General features: G+C 41.4%; 1 protein-coding gene across 1 annotated transcript; it reads right to left on the reverse strand.

The window, feature by feature from the left end:
• Positions 1-2,033: 2,033 nt before the first annotated feature.
• On the reverse strand, positions 2,034-16,601 carry LOC115168915 (transmembrane protein 51). The gene is made up of 3 exons (XM_029724434.1): positions 16,390-16,601; positions 8,268-8,696; positions 2,034-4,715 (listed from the first exon to the last, which is right to left on the reverse strand). The coding sequence occupies exons 2-3, from the start codon at positions 8,654-8,656 to the stop codon at positions 4,328-4,330; spliced, it is 777 nt and encodes a 258-aa protein (XP_029580294.1). The 5' UTR covers positions 8,657-8,696; positions 16,390-16,601; the 3' UTR covers positions 2,034-4,327.
• Between the last annotated feature and the right edge of the window lie 33 nt (positions 16,602-16,634).

Raw genomic sequence — 16,634 nt, forward strand, 5'->3', positions numbered from 1 at the left:
GTATATGCAGCAGTTTGGGCCGCCTGCCTCGTTGCGAACTGTGTGAATACTATTTCTTCCTAACAAAGACAGCCGACTTCGCCAAACGGGGATGATTTAACAAAAGCGCATTTGCGAAAAAAGCACAATCGTTGCACGACTGTACCTAACCATAAACATCAATGCCTTTCTTAAAATCAATACACAGAAGTATATATTTTTAAACCTGCATATTTAGCTAAATGAAATCCAGGTTAGCAGGCAATATTAACCAGGTGAAATTGTGTCATTTTGCGTTCATTGCACGCAGTCAGGGTATATGCAACACTTTGGGTAATTTGTCAGAATTTTACGTAATTATGACATAACACTGAAGGTTGTGCAATGTAATAGGAATAACGTTTTGTTTTCGAGATGGTAGTTTCCGGATTCGACCGTATTAATGACCTAAGGCTCGTGTTTCTGTGTGTTATTATGTTATAATTAAGTCATTGATTTGATAGAGCAGTCTAACTGAGCGATGGTAGGCAGCAGCAGGCTCGTAAGCATTCATTCAAAATAGTACTTTCGTGCGTTTTGCCAGCAGCCCTTCGCAATGCATTGCGCTGTTTATGACTTCAAGCCTATCAACTCCCAAGATTAGGCTGGTGTAACCCATGTGAAATGGCTAGCTAGTTAGCCGGGTGCGTGCTAATAGCGTTTCAAACGTCACTCGCTCTGAGACTTGGAGTAGTTTTTTCCCTTCCTCTACATGGGTAACGCTACTTCGAGGATGGCTGTTGTCGATGTGTTACTGGTTCGAGCCCAGGTAGGAGCGAGGAGAGGGACGGAAGCTATACTGTTACATTGGCAATACTAAAGTGCCTATAAGAACATCCAATAGTCAAAGGTAGATGAAATACAAATGGAATAGAGAGAAATAGTCCAATAATTCCTATAATAACTACAACCTAAAACATCTTACCTGGGAATATTGAAGACTCATGTTAAAAGGAACCACCAGCTTTCATATGTTCTCATGTTCTGAGCAAGGAACTTAAAGGTAGCTTTTTTACATGGCACATATTGCACTTTTACTTTCTTCTCCAACACTTTGTTTTTGCATTATTTAAATCAAATTGAACATGTTTCATTATTTATTTGAGGCTAAATTGATTTTATTGATGTATTATATTAAGTTAAAATAAGTGTTCATTCAGTATTGTTGTAATTGTCATTATTACAAATAAATACATGTAAAAAAATAATAATAACAATTTTAAAAAACGGCCGATTAATCGGTATTGGCCTTTTTCGGCCCTCCAATAAATCGGTATCGGCGTTGAAATATCATAATCGGTCGACCTCTAATGTACACAGTAGTAATGGTTTAAATTTCAAGAGCTTAATACATTTTCTAAATGAATGTGGCAAAATGGTAAAAGGATGCCAATAGGGATAGGAGGACACTACCTGATCAGGGAATACTATGGTCACTAGTTAACAAATGTATTGGAAAAGTTACAGTACTCTACCACTAGAGAAGCAAGGTCAAAATGTACATGTTCAAGCCAAAACAGAAATCCTTATCAGAGTTAAAGCCTTTCAGACACCAAAGTTGTTCACATAACAGCGTTTAAATACAGTAATGTCTAACGCAGGGTTTTATGGAACTTTTTAAAAGGAAGTGCATTCAATGTCTCACAGAAAATGACCTTGAGGCTACAACAAAGATTCAATACTTTAGAGAAAAAGCGCACACTCATGCTATGTTTCCTCTTCATTCAGCTTTACAGTAACCAAGGCGAGGTGAATAGTATAGTGGAAAAGTACAGATATCTCCTAGCCTGGTCCCAGATCTGTTTTACCTGTCTGGCCAACTCCTAATTACCATAGGAGTTGGCAAGACAGCACAAACAGATCTGGGACCAGGCTAGATATCACCTACATCATCTCAACAATATAGAATTACAGGAAGTGTGGCATTGGAATGATTTAAGCTTTCCTAGAAACACATGTTAGTGTGCTTACTGAAAATGAGTAACAAGTCACAGGACCTATTTGCAACACAACTATTTGCGTGGTCAGAATACAAACATTTCCTTTTATTTCTCACAATTTTCAGACTCAGCTCCTTTAGTGTCCAAAACAAGAATGCATCGTTCTGAACCCCTCTTGAAGTTAACAAAAACACTAGACAGAATTCATCTCTTACAAAAACATACTTTCACGATACATACAAAAGGGTATTAGTTATATAAGCCAATCATGTAGTTTCCAGTACAAATAATGGTCTTTGACATTATCGTAATAAAAGTCACACCCACACACACACACACACCCACACACACACACACACACCTCTGGTTGAGAGAAAAGTCCATTGAACTAATGAACAGTCTGACCATGTTTATGTTCCACATAAGAATATCCTTAAAGGGACATTACACTCCAAATTCAAAGTTGTGAGGTGTTTTTCTACCTCAAAATAAGTCTAATGTGAAGATAGATCCATGTCCAACACCATTGATTGTGTAGATACAGATATCGTCCCCAAATGAATGGAAAAGTCCAGATCACAACCCATAATTGTTCATTCATAAATGAATCAACCCATCATCTGTTTATTAATTAAGCTCCATGGTGCTTGTCTTGGTGCTGATCCGTTTATGAATGGAAAAGTTTAGCACCACCGGCACCATTTCCATTCATAAACATCTTGGGTTATCATCTTTTCCATTCACTTGAGGTTGTGACATATCCTTGGATCTATGAAACCCATGGTGTGGGACGTAGACTTCTTTCAACATAAGACCACTTTGAGGTTTGAAAACATCTGACAAACGTTCCTTTTCGAGTGTAGTGTCCCTTAGAGTACAGAAAATGGTAGTAATAAGCAACTGATTCCTCACAGTAAAAAATGGTCCCACATACACAGAGGTACAAAAAGCATTGCATAGGCATGACAACTACAGAGTATCAACAATATTGAAAGAACAGACTGTACTCAGAGCCTTTAGAAAATCTATATAAAACTAAATGTACATGAGGTGCATGCTATTTTACATTTAGAAACTAGTAATTCAGCATTAAAAGTTTCCTCTTAAAAAAAAAATCTTATTCTGTGTGCATAGGTATTCATATGCTAGTTTAGCAACTGTTTACTTATGCCAAGAAGTATACTGTTGTGTACTGTTTGAGTTCCCACCTACAGTAAATGTAGTGAGTAGTTGCTGGACAGGGTCATCAAAATGATATCAAATCAGAAAATAGCATCCATATGATAAAATAACATTCTGGAATTCCGATTATTGCATGGATTTGCTAATTTCCATAGTCTGATAAGCATGAAACAAATAGACTAGAGAGACAAAAGTCACTGACGTCTTCTTGCTTTACTAAACAAAATGGGGTCAAACCTTGGACACCACAACAACTTAATCCTCTGAATACTCCTAATGAAAACAGTGCTGGCAGTCAAGGAGCTGGTATTGCTGTATAGTTCAAGAGTGATGAGTGAGTGAGCAATGAGTGCCATTATCCCAGCTGCTCAGGGAAAGAGCCCCTTGTGTCCTCTATTGAGCATAAAACAGCAAATGAAAAGAGCTGGACTACACTACTGTCTTCAGAGCCCAAACCCATTTCACCGTGGCTACAGGGCAAAGGCTTCCAACTATCAATGAGTCTCAGTCTCTTTCTCAATTATCCTGTATTGACAAGCAACACAGGGAGCAACGCACAAACACTGTCTGTGCAAAGCCATTAATTCAGTCGCCAAATAACACCTCTTTCAAAATTCCAAGGAGCAGCTGTCTAAGTAGCTGTACAGAATACAAAAACTTGAACATGAATAATAATACATTTAGCGCACCATGATGGCTGACTTGACTGAGGATGAAGATGGAACTTGAAATTAAATCAGTAGGAGTATAAAAAAATATGGTCAGCTGCATACAAATGAGATTTGGAACAGGGCTCATTGTAAAGTAATCAAAAGGCATCTAAGACATTGAGCGAGTATTTTTCCCAATCATATTGATCCTTTGAACCGAGCTTCAATGACCTTGTAAGATTCAATGTCCTTGTAATCACAGTCTGAAATCAGAAGTGTGCTCTCTGTCCAGCAACAGTGTTGTTCCAATCAAATCCCAGTGCCCCACGTTTGGAACTGTGCTCTCTGCTCACTCCCTTGAATGTCAGGTCTTAAAAAACCAGGTAAGCATGACAAGTGCCATCAAGATGATTTAGCCACAGATGCATGACAAGGGGCCATCGAATTACATCTATTGTAGCACTGCACATCCAGTCCACCCATAGCGGGCCTCAGAGGATGCAGTACCCTGCTTTGATACCTAGAGGGCACCAAGTCTCAGAGCTGGGGCACTTTATCCTCATACATTGGTGGTGGAGTGAGCGGCTCAATACTTATCCCTCCGGGCGGCTGAGAGTTATCCGTGTTGTTCATATGGATCTTCTCTGATTTAATCCTCTGAATTTTAAGAGGAAGGAGATTGAGGCCCGTTCGCCTAGTGCGGTGGTAAGGCGCAGCAGCAGAGGCGGCAGGGTTAGCGGAAGTGGCTGTCATCTGGGTGACCTCTGACCCTTCGATCTCTACCTGCACACCGTCCACCAGGTCGTCATAGGAGGGAAGCTGGGAGGAGCTGTGGTGCAGGTGGCTCTGGCGTATGGGGTACTGGCCACTGCCCACTGCCTCCTCGTAGCTGGGCACGGTGTACCTCTGGGATCGCTCCTCGGCCCTGTCGACATTCATACACGGACATGAATAATTCAGAATGGATTCTGTTTATCTTTTACATTGTTGCTACTGTGTACTGTAGGCTATGCTGTGTGTACTATTAATTACATTCCTGTTTTTTTTGCAACAGGTGTCCAAATAAATGTATGTTATGGAGTTTACGTCAGGGGGCTTTAAATGAAAAGTTACTAAAGAAAGCACTGTAGTAAGACTCAAAGCACTTTAACATGGGTAAGCAATCTTTTTAGCAAATGCCCAGTGTTGGTGCAGGCATCCGCTTCAGCCAAAGCAAAGTAATTCACATGATTGAACAAATCAACTAACTACTTGAATGAGCTGTATACGTGTTAGAGCTTTGGCTGGTGCAAAGTCTGCGCACACACACACACACACACACACACACACACACACACACACAGGGAAATTTCACCACTTTTCAACCACATTCATCATCTCCAGCACCACCCCAAAATCAACATTTGTGAAACGGTGGGTTTCTATGTTTTGTAATAAACAAATATAGAAGATACAGTTGAAGTCGGAAGTTTACACACACCTTAGCCAAGTACATTTAAACTCAGTTTTTCAAATTCCTGACATTTAATCTAGGTAAAAATTCAGTTAGTAGCACCACTTTATTTCAAGAATGTGACATGTCAGAATAACAGTAGAGGGAATGATTCATTTCAGCTTTTATTTCTTTCATCACCTTCCCAGTGGGTCAGAAGTTTACATACACTCAATTAGTATTTGGTAGCATTGCCTTTTTAAAATGTTTAACTTGGGTCAAACATTTTGGGTAGTCTTCCACAAGCTTCCCACAATAACTTGGGTGAATTTTGGCCCATTCCTCTCGACAGAGCTGGTGTAACGGAGTCAGGTTTGTAGGCCTCCTTGCTCGCACACGCCTTTTCAGTTCTGCCCACAAAGTTTCTGTAGGATTGAGGTCAGGGCTTTGTGATGGCCACTCCAATACCTTGACTATCTTGTCCTTCAGCCATTTTGATACAACTTTGGAAGTATGCTAGGGGTCTTTGTCCATTTGGATAACCCATTTGCAACCAACCTTTAACTTCCTGACTGATTTCTTGAGATGTTGCTTCAATATATCCACATAATTTTACTTCCTCATGATGCCATCTATTTTGTGAAGTGCACTAGACCCTCCTGCAACAAAGCACCCCCACAACATGATTCTGCCACCCACATGCGTCAAGGTTGAGATGGTGTTCTTCAGCTTGCAAGCCTCCCCCTTTTTCCTCGAAACATAATGATGGTCATTATGGCCAAACAGTTCCATTTTTGTTTCATCAGACCAGAGGACATTTCTCCAAAAAGTATAACCTTTGTCCCCATGTGCAGTTGCAAACCGTAGTCTGGCTTTTTTTATGGCGGTTTTGGAGCAGTGGCTTATTCTTCTTTGCTAAGCGACCTTTCAGGTTATGTAGATATAGGACTCAATTTACTGTGGCTATTGATACTTTTGTACTTGTTTCCTCCAGCATCTTCACAAGGTCCTTTGCTGTTTTTCTGGGATTGATTTGCACTTTTCGCACCAAAGTGTGTTCATCTCTAGGAGACAGAATGCGTCTCCTTTCTGAACGGTACAGTGAGGGAAAAAAGTATTTGATCCCCTGCTGATTTTGTACGTTTGCCCACTGACAAAGAAATGATCAGTCTATAATTTTAACGGTAGGTTTATTTGAACAGTGAGAGACAGACTAACAACAAAAAATACAGAAAAACGCATGTCAAAAATGTTATAAAATTATTTGCATTTTAATGAGGGAAATAAGTATTTGACCCCTCGGCAAAACATGACCTGGTACTTGGTGTCAAAACCCTTGTTGGCAATCACAGAGGTCAGACATTTCTTGTAGTTGACCACCAGGTTTGCACACATCTCAGGAGGGATTTTGTCCCACTCCTCTTTGCAGATCTTCTCCAAGTCATTTAGGTTTTGAGGCTGACGTTTGGCAACTCGAACCTTCAGCTCCCTCCACAGATTTTCTATGGGATTAAGGTGTGGAGACTGGCTAGGCCACTCCAGGACCTTAATGTGCTTCTTCTTGAGCCACTCCTTCGTTGCCTTGGCCGTGTGTTTTGGGTGATTGTCATGCTGGAATACCCATCCACGACCCATGTTCAATGCCCTGGCTGAGGGAAGGAGGTTCTCACCCAAGATTTGACGGTACATGGCCCCGTCCATCGTCCCTTTGATGTGGTGAAGTTGTCCTGTCCCCTTAGCAGAAAAACACACCCAAAGCATAATGTTTCCTCCTCCATGTTTGACGGTGGAGATGGTGTTCTTGGGGTCATAGGCAGCATTCCTCCTCCTCCAAACACAGCGAGTTGAGTTGATGCCAAAGAGCTCCATTTTGGTCTCATCTGACCACAACACTTTCACCCAGTTGTCCTCTGAATCATTCAGATGTTCATTGGCAAACTTCAGACGGGCATGTATATGTGCTTTCTTGAGCAGGGGGACCTTGCGGGCGCTGCAGGATTTCAGTCCTTCACGGCGTAGTGTGTTACCAATTGTTTTCTTGGCTATTATAGTCCCAGCTGCCTTGAGATCATTGACAAGATCCTCCCGTGTAGTTCTGGGCTGATTCCTCACTGTTCTCATGATCATTGCAACTCCACGAGGTGAGATCTTGCATGGAGCCCCAGGTCAAGGGAGATTGACAGTTCTTTTGTGTTTCTTCCATTTGCGAATAATCGCACCAACTGTTGTCACCTTCTCACAAAGCTGCTTGGCGATGGTCTTGTAGCCCATTCCAGCCTTGTGTAGGTCTACAATCTTGTCCCTGACATCCTTGGAGAGCATTTTGGTCTTGGCCATGGTGGAGAGTTTGGAATCTGATTGATTGATTGCTTCTGTGGACAGGTGTCTTTTATACAGGTAACAAGCTGAGATTAGGAGCACTCCCTTTAAGAGTGTGCTCCTAATCTCAGCTCGTTACCTGTATAAAAGACACCTGGGAGCCAGAAATCTTTCTGATTGTGAGGGGGTCAAATACTTATTTCGCTCATTAAAATGCAAATCAATTTATACAATTTTTTACATGCATTTTTCTTGATTTGTTTGTTGTTATTCTGCCTCTCACTGTTGAAATAAACTTACCATTAAAATTATAGACTGATCATTTCTTTGTCAGTGGGCAAACGTACAAAATCAGCAGGGGATCAAATACTTTTTTCCCCTCACTGTATGACGGCTGTGTGGTCCCATGGTGTTTATACCTGCGTACTATTGTTTGTACAGATGAACATGGTACCTTCAGGCATTTGGAAATTGCTCCCAAGGATGAACCAGACTTGTGGAGGTCTACAATACATACAGTGTATGTAAACTTCCGACTTCAACTGTAAGTGTTTTCCGATGACAATATCCGGAAACACTGACATCATCTGGTGTACATCATGTGATGTTAAACATCTAGGAGCAGGCAAAGGTTAGTAAAGTAGTAAAGGGATTGCCCATCCCTGCAAACAAACCTGCTGAGGTCAGTAATTATTTCAGTTATTATTCAGTAACTATAGTACTCACATCTCTCCATCCTCCTCACTGGCAGCTACGTTGTCTGCCCCCAGAGTCTGGGCCTCTTGAAGCGCTCGCTGTTCCCGCTGTTTGTTCTTCATCCCCAGGCACAGGGACAGCATGAGCATGGCCACCCCAGCCCCGACCAGCACAAAGGCCACCAACGAAGCCCTGCCCCTGTTGTCTGGTTTGGGGTTCCCTCCTCCGGTGCCACCACTGTTGTTCCCGGCCGTGTCAGAGGGCACCACACTCCACACAATCATGACTATGCCCAGGGCCACCAGCCCCACCCCCAGGGCACACAAGGCATACTGGGAACCCGAGTTTCCAGGACTGTTGTTGTGGTTTCTGGCTACAGGGGGGTTCGGGGGCACCCCACTTGTGCCTGTACCGCGCATTTTCCCCAAAATGTAGGCCCTCCTGGTGTTCAGTCAAAGACTGAGGAGAAAGACAGTCGATTAGGGCACAGACAGAACACTGATACAGTAGAGAGGTTCATCTGTGGAGTTAACAATAGCCTTCCAATACATATCCAATATAACATGAATAATTGGGAAAACTGATTGCACTCAAACTGTGATATAATTTAGATAAATAGAGAATCATTATTCCAATAACTTAAATATAGGCCAATTAACATCTATGGGCTACGTGGGACGCTAGCGTCCAACCTGCGGGACACAGCCAGTGAAATATCAGGCCGGCAAATTCAAAAACAATAAAATGTCATAATTCAACTTTCTCAAACATACAACTATTTTACACCATTTTAAAGATACACTTCTCCTTAATATAACCACATTGTCCGATTTCAAAAAAGCTTTACAGCGAAAGCAAAACATTAGATTTACAGCGAAAGCAAAACATTAAAATAATCACACAGCGATTTTCCAAGCAAGGACGTGTCAATAAAACCCAAAACACAGCTAAATGAAGCACTAACCTTTGACGATCTTCATCAGATGACACTCCTAGGACATTATGTTACACAATACATGTATGTTTTGTTCGATAAAGTTCATATTTATATCCAAAAACAGCATTTTACATTGGCACGTGATGTACAGAAAATGTATTCCCACCAAAACTCCTTGTGAATGTGCACATCAATTTACAAAAATACTCATCATAAACGTTGACAAAATATATAACAATTATTTAAAGAATTATAGATAGACTACTCCTGGATGCAACCGCTTTGTCAGATTTTAAAATACCTTTACGGAGAAAGCACATTTTTCAATATTCTGAGTACATAGCTCAGCCATCACAGAGAGCTATACAGACACCCGCCAAGTTCGGGGCAACCTAAACTCAGAATTAGTATTAGAAATATTCTCTTACCTTTGCTGATCTTCGTCAGAATGCACCCCCAGGACTGCTACTTCCACAAGAAATGTTGTTTTTGTTCCAAATAATCCATATTTATGTACAAATACCTCCGTTTTGTTCGTGCGTACAGATCACTTATCCAAAGCCATAACGCGCGAGCGCGGAACCAGAGACGAAAAGTCAAAATGTTCCATTACTGTACTTAGAAGCATGTCAAACGCTGTTTAAAATCAATCTTTATGGTATTTTTAACGTAAAATTTAGATAATTTTACAACCGGACAATAGCATATTCATTCAAGAAGAAAAAGAAGGAACGGCGTGCTCGTGTGTCCGCGCATATCCAATCCCTTTGTTGCCAGGCAGACCACTCAGTAACTGAGCTCCTATTATCTGCCCAGTAACAGGAGAATGCTCAAACCACTTTCTGAAGGCTTTTGACAGCCAATGGAAGCCTTAGGAAGTGCAACGTAACCCCACAGATACTGTAGTTTCGAAAGGGACTAGAAAGAAGAACTACAATTCTCAGATCCTCCACTTCCTGGTTGACTTTTTCTCAGGTTTTTGCCTGCCATATGAGTTCTGTTACACTCACAGACACCATTCAAACAGTTTTAGAAACTTCTATCCAAATCTACTAATAATATGCATATTATAGTTTCTGGGCCAGAGTAGTAAATTGGGTACAATTAAATTGGGTACGTTTTTCATCCGGCCGTGAAAATACTGCCCCCTAGCCCAGACAGGTTAAAAACATGAAAATATACACACTACCCTAAGGGAAGGGGCTGGAGAAATATAACCACTGTCAAATCCATAGACAAAGCTACGGATGCAAGGACTCACCATCCGTGAGATAAAAATGATAATTTTAGGAGTTAGCTAATCTTAACCCTTTAACCTAACATGCTAAGTAGCTGCAAAGTAGGTACAAAGTAGTAAGTAGTTGCAAAGTTGCTAATGACTTAACCTGTTGGGGATAGGGGGCCGTATTTGCACGGCCGGATAAAAAACGTACCCGATTTAATCTGGTTACTAGTCCTGCCCAGTAACTAGAATATGCATATAATTGTTTGATTTGGATAGAAAACACCCTAAAGTTTCTAAAACTGTTTGAATGGTGTCTGTGAGTATAACAGAACTCATTTGGCAGGCCAAAACCTGATTCCAAACAGGAAGCGCTCTCTCTGACTATTTCTTGGCCTTCTTGATCATCTCTAACCAAAACAGGGGATCTCTGGCATAACGTGACATTTTCTAACGCTCCAATAGGCTCTCAGAAGGCGCCAGAACGATGAATGGTGGCTTTGCAGGCCCTGGCTGAAAAACATTAGCGCATTTGGATAGTGGTCGATCTGAGGACAATAAGACTGGAGGCGCGTGCACGAGCCGACACCATGTTTACTTTCTCTCTCTTTGAACGAAAACAACGACTCCCGGTCGGAATATTATCGCTTTTTTACGAGAAAAATTGCATAAAAATTGATTTTAATCAGCGTTTGACATGCTTCGAAGTACGGTAATGGAACATTTTGAATTTTATTGTCACAAAACGCGTCGGGCGCGTCACCCTTCTTTACCCTTCGGATAGTGTCTTGAACGCACAAACAAAACGGCGCTATTTGGATGTAACTATGGATTATTTTGAACCAAACCAACATTTGTTATTGAAGTAGAAGTCCTGGGAGTGCATTCTGACGAAGAACAGCAAAGGTAATCAAACTTTTCTAATAGTAAATCGGAGTTTGGTGAGTACCACACTTGGTGGGTGTCAAAATAGCTAGCCTGTGATGGCCGGGCTATCTACTCAGAATTTTGCAAAATGTGCTTTCACCGAAAAGCTATTTTAAAATCGGACACAGCGAGTGCATAAAGGAGTTCTGTATCTATAATTCTTAAAATAATTGTTTTTTGTGAACGTTTATCGTGAGTAATTTAGTAAATTCACCGGAAGTGTTCGGTGGGAATGCTAGTCACATGCTAGTCACATGCTAATGTAAAAAGCTGGTTTTTGATATAAATATGAACTTGATTGAACAAAACATGCATGTATTGTATAACATAATGTCCTAGGATTGTCATCTGATGAAGATCATCAAAGGTTAGTGCTGCATTTAGCTGTGGTTTGGGTTTATGTGACATTATATGCTAGCTTGAAAAATGGGTGTCTGATTATTTCTGGCTGGGTACTCTGCTGACATAATCTAATGTTTTGCTTTCGTTGTAAAGCCTTTTTGAAATCGGACAGTGTGGTTAGATTAACGAGAGTCTTGTCTTTAAAATGGTGTAAAATAGTCATATGTTTGAGAAATTGAAGTAATAGCATTTCTAAGGTATTTGAATATCGCGCCACGGGATTACACTGGCTGTTGAGTAGGTGGGACGCAAGCATCCCACTGGCCCAGAGAGGTTATAATGCTAAAGTTCTCTGTGATGAGATTTGAACACAACGTTTGGGTTGCTAGACGTTCGAGTTATATACAAAGCAACATTCAAAACAATTTTGGTTGCAGTTGTTAGTGACATCTCTTTGACATCTCTAGTGACAATTTCACTGTTACATGAAGCAACTCAAACGTAATTAAAATAGCATGCAACAGTCAATCAAATTGAAGCTGCTTCATCATATTGGTAGCAAATATTCAAACGAGAACTTTGAAGGCCGAAGTAGAGAAGGGTTCCATGTGAACAGCAGTTGAACATGGGTCAGTCAGTCCTAAGAGATGGGCGAACGCCGTTCGGAAGGGAGGGGCAATGGGATTCGGGTTCAGATCCCCGAATCCGGAGTGGGGGAGACGGACGCCGTGAGGCATCCAGTGCGGTAGCGCGACCGATCCAGGAGAAGTTGGTGGTGGGAGCCCCGGGGAGAGTTCTCTTTTCTTTGGGAAGGGCAGAGCCCCCCGAGAGAGGAATGGGTTCGCCCCGAGAGAGGGCGTTGCTTTCCGGCGGTGTCCGGTGAACTCTTGCTGGCCCTTGAAAATCCGGGGGAGAGGGTGTAAATCTCGCGCCGGGCCGATCTATAAGCCCAGGATGATAGTTAGGCGGGCAATAAAAGACATTACAAGAAAGGGAACAAATATATAACCGTAAAAAAAAAAACAGTTGCCGGACAGAGGGCCACCAAACAAAGGCAGATTGGAAGGCCGTCAAGTGAAATAGACCAATGAAGTGCGGGTAAACGCCGCGAGTATCTACGACTCTCTGAAGATGGAGTATACGTCTCCCTTTCCTCTGTGTGGGGTTCTGGGCTGGGAGGGTGGCTTCGGCCCTCACCCGAGCTCAGCTCCCCACGTCGCCTGGGTTGCACCCGACTGGCTCAAACCCCTCTTTCCCTGTTAGGCACGGCCGCATGGCGTCGGCCGCGTCCGAAGGGGATCGGGGGTTGCCGGTGAACCGTATCTTCCCACCTCGGCCTCCAGTATCAAGCGCTTTGGTCTTGCCCAAGACCCTTGTGTGGCTCCGGGTACCAAGTCAACCGCTCTGTGCCCCGGTGAAGGCGGGGGTTCAATGTCTCCCCTCATCGTCGCCGATGAAGCACCAGTATGCTCTCGTTTCAACCTCAAACCTTTTTGTGAACTATGGCCTCTCGCTCTGGAGAAGGGGGGAAAGGAGGGCAACCTCCCCAAGCCCGCCAAGCCACTAGCCTCAGCGAGGCTCTGGGCCAGGAGGGTGACTTTGGTCCTCGCCCGAGCTCAGTTCCCGACATCGCCACGTCGCCTGGGTTGCACCCGAACAGCTCATCTAAACTCACCCAATGTCATCTGCTGTGTAGGCCGTCATTGTAAATAAGAATCTGTTCTTAACTGACTTGTCTAGTTAAATAAAATAAAAAATTACATTGTGGTTTCACAAATTATTTATTTACCCAACCATTTGTGTATTGTAACAGCATGGTTATTTAGTATAATTTAGCTAGCTAGCTGGCACAGTTCATGGTGGACAATTTCAGTTGAAACTGGTCAAGGAAAGGTTCACTTCAAAAATGACATTTACTGACTTCCAAAACATGTACATAAACCATGACTAGCCATGATGTTAATAATTTTTATACATCTCCTTTTGTGCTATTCCGGGATGCTGGCCTTGTAGGCAGAGTTAAAAAAAAGCCATATTTCAGTCTGGCCAATAAAAAGAAAAGATTAAGATGAGCAAAAGAACACAGACACCGGACAGAGGAGCTCTGCCTAGAAGGCCAGCATCCCGGATTCACCCCTTCACTGTTCACGTTGAGACTGGTGTTTTGCGGGTACTATTTAATGAAGCTGCCAGTTGAGGACTTTTGAGGCATCTGTTTCTCAAACTAGACACTCTAAATGCACTTGTTATCTTGCTCAGTAGTGCACCGGGGCCTCTCACTCCTCTTTATATTCTGGTTAGAGCCAGTTTGAGCTGTTCTGTGAAGGGAGTAGTACACAGCGTTGTACGAGATCTTCAGTATCTTGGCAATTTCTCACATGGAATAGCCATCATTTCTCAGAACAAGAATAGACTGATGAGTTTCAGAATAAAGTTATTTGTTTCTGGCCATTTTAAGCCTGTAATCGAACCCACAAATGTTGATGCTCCAGATACTCAACTAGTCTAAAGAAGGCCAGTTTTATTGCTTCTTTAATCAGAACAACAGTTTTCAGCTGAGCTAACATAATTGAAAAAGGGTTTTCTAATGATCATTTAGCCTTTTAAAATTATACACTTGGATTAGCTAACACACCGTGCCATTGGAACACAGGAGTGATGGTTGCTGAAAATGGGCCTCTGTACACCTATGTAGATATTCCATAAAAAATCTACTGTTTCCAGCTACAATAGTCATTTACAACATGAACTGTACACTGTATTTCTGATCAATTTGATGTTATTTTAAATAGACAAAAAAAATGAGATTTTCTTTCAAAAACAAGGACATTTCTAAGTGACCCCAAACTTTTGAACGGTAGTATATGTAAATTTCATATTTAAGTTTTTTATTTTTAATAAATTAGCAAAAAATTCTAAACCAGTTTTTGCTTTGTCATTATGGGGTATTGTGTGGAGATTAATGAGAGAAAAACACAATTGAATCAGTTTCAGAATAAGAAAAAGCCAAAGGGTCAGAATTAGATTACTTACCAAGCAAAGTCAGCCTCTGAATGTCAAAGAAACGAAACAATGATATCCCCATATCTATCGGAATCACGTCTTTCCTGGGTATTTTACAGCTTGTTTCTATCATAAAGCATCGTGGACCAAAGCGCTGTAATAGACCTTTATACAATTGGGTCCATTTTATTTTCTTCAAAATCTTAAGCTAACAATAGGTAGGACTGTGCTTTTTTCTATTTCCTTAAAATGTAGGCATGGTGGGTGGAGGAATTGACCAACAAATATGGATATAGCACCCTATAGCCTAATTGCATCTGTCAAACAAGTAGGCCTACCTCTTATTTCTTAAATAGGAAGAAATAGGCTCAAACACAAAGCCCTCTTGTTGTTAGTAAAATGAAGACTTTCAGCACCATGAGCTGTCCATATGCGACTGATTGTGCCGCGGCATCTGCTTCAAGTTTCAGCACCATGATGTAAGCTACTCGAATCTGGCTTATTGTAAGGTCAATAACTCAAATACATAATGGGCCAGAAACACATTGTTATTAATAAAATCAATTATAGTAGCAGCAAGCTATCAAAGTTTTTCTCTGGTCCTCCTTATCTTCAAGGTCTCCTTCTCAAACTGTTCAGAACATAGGCTATAGGCAAGTCCGCACGCACGATATTATTTATTTTTTGGACTAGGCCTAATAAAAAAAAATGTAGCGAAGAAACCTTTGACTCTTGTCCTGACCTGCCATCCTAGACCTACACAGCACAGCACTGGTTAAGCAGCACACAAAAACGTTTTGCTCAGCATGAGCAGAGCAGGGCTCAGGGTTGAAATATCCATTGCTGTTTGTAATGCAGCCTAGTTTTATTTACACCATCCCAGTAGCTATTTTAGAAATATAACTTTGCACTGTGCTACTCCAAGCATACACTTTGTAGCCTTTAGGCTATGGATAATTTGATTGAGACCACACTAAATAGCCTATAGGCACAATTGATATTGCGTGTACAGTTGAGAATCAGAGATGAGGGGTGGGATCGGGCACACAGCGATATATACCTAATAAGTAACTCATTCTAAAACACTAAGAAATATTTACATTTCATCAATTACAAATTACACGACCCTCCCCTGGACTAGATTTAAAAAAAATACTAAACCTCCCCTTGATTGAAATTGAAAAAGCATGACCCTCCCCCATTTTCCTCCAGGTAACCATTCTGTAATTGTCAATGGCATGCTCCTTAAGAGTACATCTTAGGCTAAGTAAGGCTGTATATTGCAATTTAAGTATACCCCCAATGCAATTATGAAGTCCAATACATCCACAGTGCGATTTCAGAATTTTTACTTTGTGTCAAATATTTTGTTGAATTTATATAACGTTCCAACTTTGTTTAGCATTATCTAGTCCAATTGTGGCATCTTCCATTTGTATCCGTTTTCGCAGTTTCAATGGGGAACATTTATTTTGAAAGCAGCCCGCAGTCTACTATTGTTGCTAACAACACACACGTCTTTGTCCCAGTAGCCCAGTATAAAATCTTACCCGCTCGGAACACAGGGGTGTGTTCGGAAAAACAAAGAAATTAACCCATATTACTCTTGTTCTAATAGACTATAATTTCGGCTATGTATGAATGTCAAAGTTACTAAACTGATAAAAACCAAAGAGGTTTGTAATAATAAAGAAATGGGGTGGTAGTCTACATGGCCTTACCTTACATAGCTGACAGACAAAGATTCGCGCAATGTGATGTTTTCATTTGTAGCCATCCAATCCAAATAGTTCCTTTGTAGTTGATCACCCCCGATCAAATCAATTATGTATTTAAGCTATGTCTTGGAAATTCACTATTCTCACCTATTTTCAAACCAGGAACTTTCTCCGACGGAAAGGCTAAAGAAAAAGTAACAACATATAAGAATATTTATGCTTGATCCGAAAATGTGGACGGAAGCTTC

The sequence above is a fragment of the Salmo trutta genome, chromosome 30 (genome assembly GCF_901001165.1).
Source record: "Salmo trutta chromosome 30, fSalTru1.1, whole genome shotgun sequence".
Taxonomy (NCBI): Eukaryota; Metazoa; Chordata; class Actinopteri; order Salmoniformes; family Salmonidae; genus Salmo; species Salmo trutta.